Source organism: Pseudorca crassidens, chromosome 6 (assembly GCF_039906515.1).
Source record: "Pseudorca crassidens isolate mPseCra1 chromosome 6, mPseCra1.hap1, whole genome shotgun sequence".
NCBI lineage: Eukaryota > Metazoa > Chordata > Mammalia > Artiodactyla > Delphinidae > Pseudorca > Pseudorca crassidens.
In genome coordinates this window covers 124,520,138-124,529,252 of record NC_090301.1, presented here as the reverse complement: position 1 = coordinate 124,529,252, position 9,115 = coordinate 124,520,138, and the positions used below count along the sequence as shown (strand labels likewise).

Here is a 9,115-nt window from a genome sequence, read left to right as displayed (position 1 = left end):
CTTAGGGTCCTTGTGTCCTGCCCCGTATAATGGGGCCCCGTTTGGGTGTGCGGAATAAATCGCGGCCTTTATCTCGAGCGGGGCGCAGCTGCAGGCTGCCTCATAATGGGGCGCTGTCTGTGCCTGTGGGGACCCGGAGGCCTGGCCCTCGCCTGTGTGGGCTCCTCCTCTGGACGGGAAGCCTGGGAAGAGGGTCGCTGCGGCCCGCCGCCCACCTGCCCCACAGCTCCTCCTGGGAGTCTGGGAAAACTTTTCAGTTACAACGTTGAAAGATGGGCACTCCCTCGGGCCCCTTGCCCTTCACCCCGGGGAGCTAGGACACACTCAGGGCAAGCACAGGGCAGTCCAGACCCGAACGCGGTAGGAGGCACTGCAGTCAAGGCCATGGAGTTGGCTGCCCTGGCACCTAGGGTCTGCCCACCACACCTGCTTGGGGGTTCCTGAGAGTTACTCTCTTAAGTGGACTCCCTGACCTGCCTCTAAAAGAGGCCCGCACCGGTATCAGGTGGCCGGGAGGCTGGTGAGAGTGGGTTGGGGACCTGGAAAGGGAGGGAAGGAGGGCCCGGATGCTGAGAGCACTTGCAGACGGGGTGGCAGGTGGGGGATGGGAGCAGTGCACTGGGGCCTTTGTGCAACTTCGCCCGGGGACCCTGAATCTAAATTCCTGCCGCCTTTGAGGCCCAAGGAAACAGAAACCATGTTGATTTCTCCCAAGGAAACAGAAACCATGTTGATTTCTCTCTCTCGGTAGAGACCGCAGCTGTGGCCCAATGGAGGGAGTAACATCAGAAATTACTCTGAGGTCTTTACAAAAAAGACTCTGTAATGACAGTTCCTGGGTCTGGGGGCCTCCATCTGACACAGCTGCACTTGTCTTTGGAGACAGAGAGAGCCTGTAGACGTCCGGGTTCCTCTTTGTCGGGCCGACCCCTGAGGAAGCAGGCGTGCAGGCCCAACGGGCCTGGCACTCCTTGGCCCCTGGGCTGGGCACGAAAGTCACTATACGGTCACTCGTGTGTGTTAAAAGACATTTGAAAAATAAAATGAAATTTTCAGCAAATGCCCATGAAGTGTCTGCTCTCGTCCACACACGATGTCCTAGGCTCAGAAAAAGCGTAAAGAAGAAAAACACCACATTTGCCGTACTGTCCAAACACGGCATGCTGCTGTGTTTCCTCCTGGTCTTTGCCCCGTGCAGAGGCTCCTTTTAGAGGGTGCACCCGTGGCCTTCCCGGCCACAGGACTGTTAGCTTGCTTTTCTGGACCACCGAGCTGAGCCCCCCGAGGCTTCCCAGCAGGCGTTCGTTCAAGCTGCGGGCGGGGGCCGGGGGGCGTCTTCTCCAGGGAGGTGGCCCAGGCTGCCCGGGCAGGAAGAGTGGCTCTGCCCCTGACCCCCACCTCACTTCTCACAGGCACCTGTGCCGACCCTGCCACAACCGTGAGAAGGCCAAGGGCCTGGGCAAGTACGTCTGTCAGCGCTGCCACCTGGTCATCGACGAGCAGCCCCTCATGTTCAGGAACGACGCCTACCACCCAGACCACTTCAGCTGCACCCACTGCGGGTAGGTGCACAGCCGGGCCCGGCTGGCCGGGAAGGGGGAGAGCCGGGTGGAGGTGGGCCGGCCGCCCCGGGGCAGTGATGGGGCGGGAGGGGAACACCAGCGGGGCAGAGAGGGGCGTCCAGAGAGTGGGGTGCAGGGGCAGGTAGAATGGGTCCGGGAGGGACTCGTGGGTGAGGGAGGGCTGCCCCCCACTCCCGCCGCCGGTGAAGCCGAGAGGAGGGAATCCCAGGTGCGGAGGGTGAGCGTGAGGTGGAGCGGATGAGGGAGGAAGGAGAGGCCACGGAGCCATGCCCTTGTGCTGGTCCCAGACGCCCAGTCTGGTCTGGAGGGCGGGGGCCCGGGGAACAGATCTGTGCCGGACACAGGCCGCCTTCTGCAAGGGCCGGGCGGGAATCCTGTGCCCTGGGGCCCGTCTGGGGCACAGGAAGTCTCCAAAGAGAGCAGAGATGAAAGCCACGCCTGCCCCGGGCGGGTGCTCTGCTGGGACCGAGCTGGTGGGGGGTGGAGGTGGTGGTGTGTCTCAGGAAGCTGCTTCCCTGGCGCTGGAGGGGCTGGGGTGACCCTCCCAGCACGACAGGCCACAGAAGGGCAGGGTGGTCACCTGGGGGCTTCACGCTGTCTTCCAGGAAGGAGCTGACTGCAGAGGCCCGCGAGCTGAAGGGCGAGCTCTACTGCCTGCCCTGCCATGACAAGATGGGTGTCCCCATCTGTGGGGCCTGCCGCCGGCCCATCGAGGGCCGTGTGGTCAACGCGCTGGGCAAGCAGTGGCACGTGGAGGTGAGCGAGGCCAGCCCGGACAGCAGGTGGGCGCCCCGGCTCCCGTTCCCAGCCAGCCTGGCCCCGAAGCCCCTCCACACGCCCTCCAGCCCCCAGGCCATGTGGCCGGCTCCCAGCGGGGACCTTCCTCGTAGGTGCTATCCCTCCTCACCCCTGGTCTGGGACAGGTCTGTCCACGGGACCCAGCAGACTTGAGCCCACAGGCCATGGCTGGGCAGGCACACCCCCTCCCTCCCTCCCCATCCTGGCCTTCTAGAGGATTCCAAAGTCATGAGAACACCTTGGGGACACTGGCCCGGGGTGCCCTATGGGATTGCGGTTGGCGGAAGTGGCTGCGTGTCCGGCCCACCTGCAGGCGAGGTGCTCAGGTGTGTCCGACTGGCTGTCCAGGAACACTCACCCCTGCGCCGGGGGCTCTGATGGCCGTAGGGACACCACCTGGCAGGGAGGCGTGCAAGCCTGTGACCGGGCCAGCTCTGTGTCCCACAGTCTCCGCCCTGGGCGGCCTCTTGGCGAGGGTCCTGGCACAGCCCCCGGCCCCCCGGGGGAGGGTGAATCCTCACACGCCACGGCCTCCACGGGCGGAAGGTGTGCCCGGTGACTCTGGGCCTGTAGAGGTGTGCACCAGAGGCAGGCGGTGCAACCCGCCACGGCCCGGGCACCTCGCCGGCCCCGACACGGGGGCCGAGGGTGCCCCGTGGGCCCGGGGAGGATGCAGTGCCACCGGGCATCAGGGAAGGAGTGGGGTCTGCTGGCCAGGAGCAGTCCGTGGAGGTGTCAGCCCAGCGAGGCCCCCCACCCACCAGCCTCTGCTTCCTGGCTGTGTGCTGGGAGGTCGCTCCAGGCCTGACGCTGCCCTCCCTGCACCCCCACCCCCCACCCCAGCACTTTGTCTGTGCCAAGTGTGAGAAGCCGTTCCTGGGGCACCGGCACTATGAGAAGAAGGGCCTGGCCTACTGTGAGACCCACTACAACCAGGTAGGGCCCGGGACAGGGGAGGCAGGAGCTGCGGGGAGCCGGCAGGGCGCGGGCTGGGAAGGCGGCTGTGTGCATGGCAGGAGAGGACACGGGGCGGCCCCCGGGGCCCCGCCGTGGGTGCTGAGGCCAGGCCTGTGAGCTCAGGGTCTCGGGACCGGGGCAGCCCTCTGGGCCTCAGCGTCCCCATTTGAGAAACGTGCCTTGTGGCCCAGGCCTGCCCCGGGCACTGAATGAGATGGCAGTGTTAAGTCCTGGGCTCTTGGGGTGACATATACTACCATCTCCTCCCCCCTGCCAGGCTTGGCGAAGCTGCCCAGCCTTTCTGGCACAGAGGACAGGGTTACTGCCTTGCCCACACTTCTCAGGACACGGGCGGGAGCAGAGGGGCCTTAGGGGGAGCAATGCCTCCACCTGCTGTCTTTCCCAGAGGGGAGTTCTGATGGGCCCTCGGGCCTGAGGCTGTGCCCTGGCAGGAGGCCCAGGTGGCTGCTGAGAGCTGCCCTTCGGGGGGCGGGTGGGGACCACACTCCTGGCTCTGAGCTTGGGGCATGAATGCCTGCGGCATGTTTAACACCCGCTCTGTCCACAGCTCTTTGGGGACGTCTGCTACACCTGCAGCCACGTGATCGAGGGCGATGGTAAGGCCCCTGTCCCTGTGCCCCCTTCCTGCCCCAGGCCCCGTTCCCCCGCACTCTCTGGGCTGTGGGTCCTGCAGCTGCGTGCCCAGCTGGCCCTCCGTGTGCACAGCTGGGCCTCTGGCTGGCCTGGGGGGCGGCCGCTAAGCCCCCATCTGCCCCTCACAGTGGTGTCGGCCCTCAACAAGGCCTGGTGTGTGCACTGCTTCTCCTGTTCTACCTGCAACAGCCGGCTCACCCTGAAGTAAGTTGTGCTGGCTCCCAGGGGTCGGGGGCCGAGGAGGGCAGAGACCTGCAGGGCGTCCCCCCCCACCCCGGAGCCCGTCAGGGGCTCACGTTGGAGTCGGCTTGCCACGGGCTCTACCCTTCGTCCGACCCTCCCTGAACGACCACTGTTATCAGGCCCTGGGGGTGCAGTGGGAGCAGGGGCAGCCCCAGCCCCGAGAAGGCAGGTGCAGGGACCCCCCCGGGGCATGGTGGGAGGAAGAGTCACACTAGCCTCCGCACTCGGAAGGGCGCCGGCCTCTGGGGAGGGAAGGACACTCCGGCTCAGGGAGCAGGAAACACGCTCAGAGCCAAAGGAGCCAGACCTCACCTAGGAGGCTGAGAGGGGAAGGACAGCTGGAGCAGTGAGGTGAGGTGAGGTGCGGCCCGGCGTCTGAGGACAAGAGGGAAGGTTCTGGAGTTTCAGCATTCCAGAGAAGTCTCTAGGCAGAAAGGGAGGCTTGGAGGCCCGTCTCCTCATCTCCCATGGCGTCCGGCCAGAAGGTGACCCCCGGACCTGGCCGGCTGTGGGAGGGGGACAGGCTGGGGTAGGGGAGGTGGTGGGCTCTGGGCCGGGGGTCCGAGGAGACCCCGGCTCTCCTGGCCGCTGCCCCTCCTCTGCAGGAACAAGTTTGTGGAGTTCGACATGAAGCCCGTGTGTAAGAGGTGCTACGAGAAGTTCCCGCTGGAGCTGAAGAAGCGGCTGAAGAAGCTGTCGGAGCTGGCAGCCCGCAGGGCGCAGCCCAAGTCCGCGGGCCTCCAGCCCGCCTGAGAGGCCCGCCCGCCGCCCGCATCTTCCTCCTGCTCCCCCCGCTTCGCCGCCCGCCCCCGCTGCCCGAACCTGCGGCTTCTCCCTGCCGTCTCTCCGCTCAGCATCCCCCCCAAGGCGTCCCGTCCCTCCCCTCCCTCCTTCCACGAGGCCAGAGGCCACGGGGCAGGGGCCTGGGCGTGGCAAGCCTGTGACACATCCTCGTCCACAGCTTCGGCCCGAGGTCTTCCAGGGACAGAAGCAAGTAGGGCCAGGGTCACCTGGGCCGGCCTGTCCTGACCTGTCCCATCCCCGCAGGAGGCCTCGTGGCTCGCATTCTGTGGCAGCTTGGCCAGCCTCCGCCCCCCGTGGCACAGGTGCAGCCCACGGCCAGGCGGCCGCCCGGACCCCAGGGCCATGTGGGTGGGCGCCCCCGGGGAGCCACCCTGCAGTCCCCCGACCACGCACGTGCTCAGCCAAGCAGGAGCCTCGTGCCCAGGCCAGGCCGGCGAGTCCCGCTTCTTCAGCCCACGCAGCAGCGGGAGGGCCCCCGCTCGCCCCGCCGCCAGGGCACCCGCTGACTCCCCGGTGCAGCCTGGGGCCAGGAGGTGGTGGGCTCTGGTGGGCGGCTCATTCCTGCCCTCCGGGGAGGACAGCGTGGGACCCTGGTTTTGGGACTCACACTTGCACAACGAATGAAGGCTTTTCTACACGACCCCAGCGCTTGCGTGGTTTGTGACATTGCGGCGGATATGCTGCCGCAGGGTTAGGGAGACAGATGCCAGACCAGACAGGCATCCCAGGGCCAGGCTGCCGACAGAGACCCTCAGTCCTTGAAGCCTGGCCCGGTGGGTGGAGTCGGAGGACAGGCTCCGACAGGGCTGGCGGGGGCCGTGGGCGCCCAGCCCAGGCTCCGAGGCCCCGCGTGCAGCTCCGCCCTCGGGGCAGCGAAGCCAGCAGCCACCTCCAGCAGACCCTCCTGGCGGCAGCCCGTGTCCGGTGCCGGGCGGGGGAAGGAGGAAAGGTGTGCAGAGGGGCCGGTAGAAAGCGTCTCTGCAGTCTGAGGCGGAGGAAGGGAAGGGGTGGGGGTGGAAGGAAAGGGAGGAGGGAGACACGAAGGAAGTCACACCATGAGGACGGAGCTGTCCTTTGCTGGGCCTGGACGAGCCGCAGTGCTTTTTGCTTTCTCTGGAAGGAAGCCTTTGCTGGACCTGCTGCCCACCCGAGCCCCAGCCCGACCCTCGTCTCTCGCTGACACACTCCCCACTGTTCTGCGGAACTTTTATTGAACATTCCTGGGGGGGAGTCCTCCCCGCCATCCGTCCGTCGGCCTGGAGGCCTGCCAGTCCCGGCCCTGCCCTTTGGCCCTCAGAGTCAGCACCCGGTGGGGGGGGCCCTGGGGTGCCACAGGGTGGTGGTGCTGGGGGTTCTGGGGAGAGGGTGACTTGAAAGGCTGCCACCAGAGGGCAGGTCCTCGGGAAGTACCGCCAGGACCCCCCGATTGCAGAGGGAGGCTGAATGGGCACGAGGCCCCGCTGCTAGGGACTGGCCGGGACTGAGGTCCGGGGCTCCCGCTGCTTGTTCACGGTGCTCAGCAGCTGCTGCACGTACGAGGTCAGCAGGTCGTCCATCTTGTAGCCCTGGACGGGGGGAAGGGTGGGGTCGGAGTCTGAGGGGTACAGCTAAGCGGGGCTTGGGCCAGAGCTTGCGGGGCCCAACCTCTGCCTCAGTGACACACCGGGCAGGGCGTGAAGAGAGAAACAGGGCTCCTGCGGCTGGGCCCCGAGTCCCCTTCCCTCCCTGGGACCACAGGCCCCCCTGCCAGGCCTTGTTGCCCCCCTGGGTGACACGCCCAGCCCTTCCTGAGCTGCACCTCCTTCCTCTGCTGGCCCAGCCTGGCCTGCCCACCCCAGGCATGGGGGCCACGTCCTCCCAGGGAGCAACTCGCCTGGTGGCCAGGGGGTTGGGTCAGGGTCGGGGAAACCCAGTGTCCGGAGCCTCTGGGTCCCTCGTGTCTGGGCTGGGAGAAGGCCCCCGGGCCTCGGGCTCACCAGAGAGGTCTCACACAGCAGGCGGCTGCCCCGGCCCAGGCTCCCCAGCACCATGTGGAAGTAAGTACTGCCGCTGCTCCAGCTGGCAATCTTGGTGAAGGGGTAGGTGGTGAGCAGGTCCTGGGGGCACAGTGGGCGGTGGGTAGAAGCCAATCAAAGTCCAGACGGCCCAGGGGCCCTGAGTCTGAGCTGCTGCCCGGGGTCCTCCAGAGCCCATGGGGCCATGTGTGGGAGCCCAGGAGGGCAGCCCCAGCTGCGCAGGGGCCCAAGGACCCTGGCGCAGTCCCCGGGGTCCTGCCACTACCTTGGTCTTGGGGTGGATGAGCAGAACCCCGTGCCGGTTGATGGCGATGAGGATGATGTCCGGGTAGGAGGGCTCCGAGGTTTGCTGGGGAGGGAGGGGGGTCACAGTGATCACAGCCCAGCCTGGGAGGCCAGGCGGCCCCTCCCCGAGACGCACGCACGCACACACGTGCACACTTGCTCCCCCAGACCTGGCCGCTGGCCCTACCCGTGGCGTGATTTGGGGAGAAGCTCAGGCTGCTGGGGCCAGAGCCGGGCGGGGCCTGCGTGGCCAGGATGGCCGGGCTTGGGGCGCGGCCTACCTTCACCTCGAAGAAGGCAGACCCGAAGGTGGGCCACCGGCAGATCCACTTCAGGAAGGCCACCTTGGTCTCCTCCACTGTCATGTCCCTGTGCTTGTCACAGGCCAGGAGGATGCGCTGGGGGAAGCAAGGGCTAGTGAGGGCCTGAGTGGAGGCCACTGCCCGACCGGGCTGCCACACAAGGCCCCGAGGTCCTGGCCCAGAGCGGCAGCTACTGCCTGAGGCCGTGGACAGCGCGGGGAAGGTGCTACAGCGGACCCAGGCCACCCCCCACGGTGGCACCTGGGCGGGGTCCCTGTGGGGACAGCAGCCGAGGGGCCCCTCCCCAGCCCCTGCCAAAGACCTTCTTCCATTCCTCTGAGGACATCAGACGTGTGAGGTTCTCAGGCACGAGTTCCCTCAGGACCTTGGGCATGCTAGCTAACTGGGACCGGTCATTGCCAAACTGGGCCTTGTAGATGAGGCCTGCCAGGTGGGCGGCATCCTCCTGTGAGCACTTGTGGAACCCACGCAGGTACTTGGGCAGCTCCTGGGTGAAGGACAAACTGGACTTCAGGCTGCAGCCACGCCCGGCTTCATGCTCATGTGGTAGCCCGCCCCCATCCAGGAAACCGAGGCTGCAAAAAGCTAAGGTCATCAGGGTAAGGTGTCCAGCAGAGGGAAGGCCACTGAATGGAGGCAGGGCTCCCTGCCGTCTTGCCGTGGAGGCCGAGGCCTGCTCTACCCCTTCAGGGCAAGGGCCAGTGCTCCACGGGCTGCAGGACCCTCTGCGCACCTCCCCGCCCCGGCAGGCAGGCAGGCATGCTGCAGGTGATGGTGCGGCCGCTGTCTCCAGACGCCGCTGTCCTTCTGCTCCTGGCTCCAGAACCCTCAGGGGCGCGGCGAGCCCACAGTGAGGCCCTGGGCGGGAGCTGGGTGCCCAGGGGCGAGGCGGCTGAGCTCCACTCTCAGGGCAGGTGTGGGCTGGAGCGAGGGTGGCCCCAGGAGGGGCGCCCACCAGGAGGGGCGGCCCGGGTACCTGATGGTAATGGAGTATGGTGTCTGCCTTCACATCTCTCCCTGGGGCCACGCTGAGCCACAGTTTCCGCATGAAGTACACCTGGTAGGAGAGCGTCACAGCAGCCCCTGGATAGAGGCGGCAGTGAGCACCAAGCCAGGCCCGGGGCGCTGCCCGCCACCCCCGCACCCTGCCCCTTGGCCCCTCGCATCGCCGCTGTTTGTTACTGCGGCCTCCCCAGCTGGACAGCCTCCATGCCTCTTCCTCCCTGGGCCCCAGCTCTTCCTCATCCCTCAAGATGAGTGTGGAAGCCCCCTCTTCCAGCAGCATTCGCGGATCTCCCCGTGGGGTCAGGCCCCGTTCCGCCCTCTCTGCCCCCATGCACCCTCCATCACCCCGCAGTCCCGCCATGTGTTCTAGGCCTGCCGCATGCCCGGCCCCTGCCGGAGTTGGGAGAGCTCCAGGGGCAGGGCCTGACCGCCTGGCCCCAGGCCTGGC

The 9,115-nt window shown here is 66.9% G+C and overlaps 2 protein-coding genes across 7 annotated transcripts in view; one reads left to right on the top strand and one right to left on the bottom strand.

The window, feature by feature from the left end:
* The window catches only part of LIMS2 (LIM zinc finger domain containing 2), a 39,800-nt gene extending 34,121 nt beyond the window's left edge, over positions 1-5,679 (top strand). For all 5 annotated transcript variants that reach the window (XM_067742281.1, XM_067742284.1, XM_067742283.1 and 2 more), the window contains 6 exons: positions 1,413-1,562; positions 2,189-2,339; positions 3,225-3,317; positions 3,907-3,955; positions 4,121-4,196; positions 4,841-5,679. In XM_067742281.1, coding sequence (XP_067598382.1) covers positions 1,413-1,562; positions 2,189-2,339; positions 3,225-3,317; positions 3,907-3,955; positions 4,121-4,196; positions 4,841-4,988 — 667 coding nt within the window. In that variant the 3' untranslated portion in view covers positions 4,989-5,679. The remainder of the gene's footprint in view (positions 1-1,412; positions 1,563-2,188; positions 2,340-3,224; positions 3,318-3,906; positions 3,956-4,120; positions 4,197-4,840) is intronic.
* Positions 5,680-6,228: 549 nt separating this feature from the next.
* Positions 6,229-9,115, bottom strand: part of MYO7B (myosin VIIB) — a 72,046-nt gene continuing 69,159 nt past the window's right edge. For both annotated transcript variants that reach the window (XM_067742258.1, XM_067742259.1), the window contains 6 exons: positions 8,639-8,745; positions 7,964-8,149; positions 7,621-7,737; positions 7,320-7,403; positions 7,016-7,135; positions 6,229-6,604 (listed from right to left, as the gene is read on the bottom strand). In XM_067742258.1, coding sequence (XP_067598359.1) covers positions 6,503-6,604; positions 7,016-7,135; positions 7,320-7,403; positions 7,621-7,737; positions 7,964-8,149; positions 8,639-8,745 — 716 coding nt within the window. In that variant the 3' untranslated portion in view covers positions 6,229-6,502. The remainder of the gene's footprint in view (positions 6,605-7,015; positions 7,136-7,319; positions 7,404-7,620; positions 7,738-7,963; positions 8,150-8,638; positions 8,746-9,115) is intronic.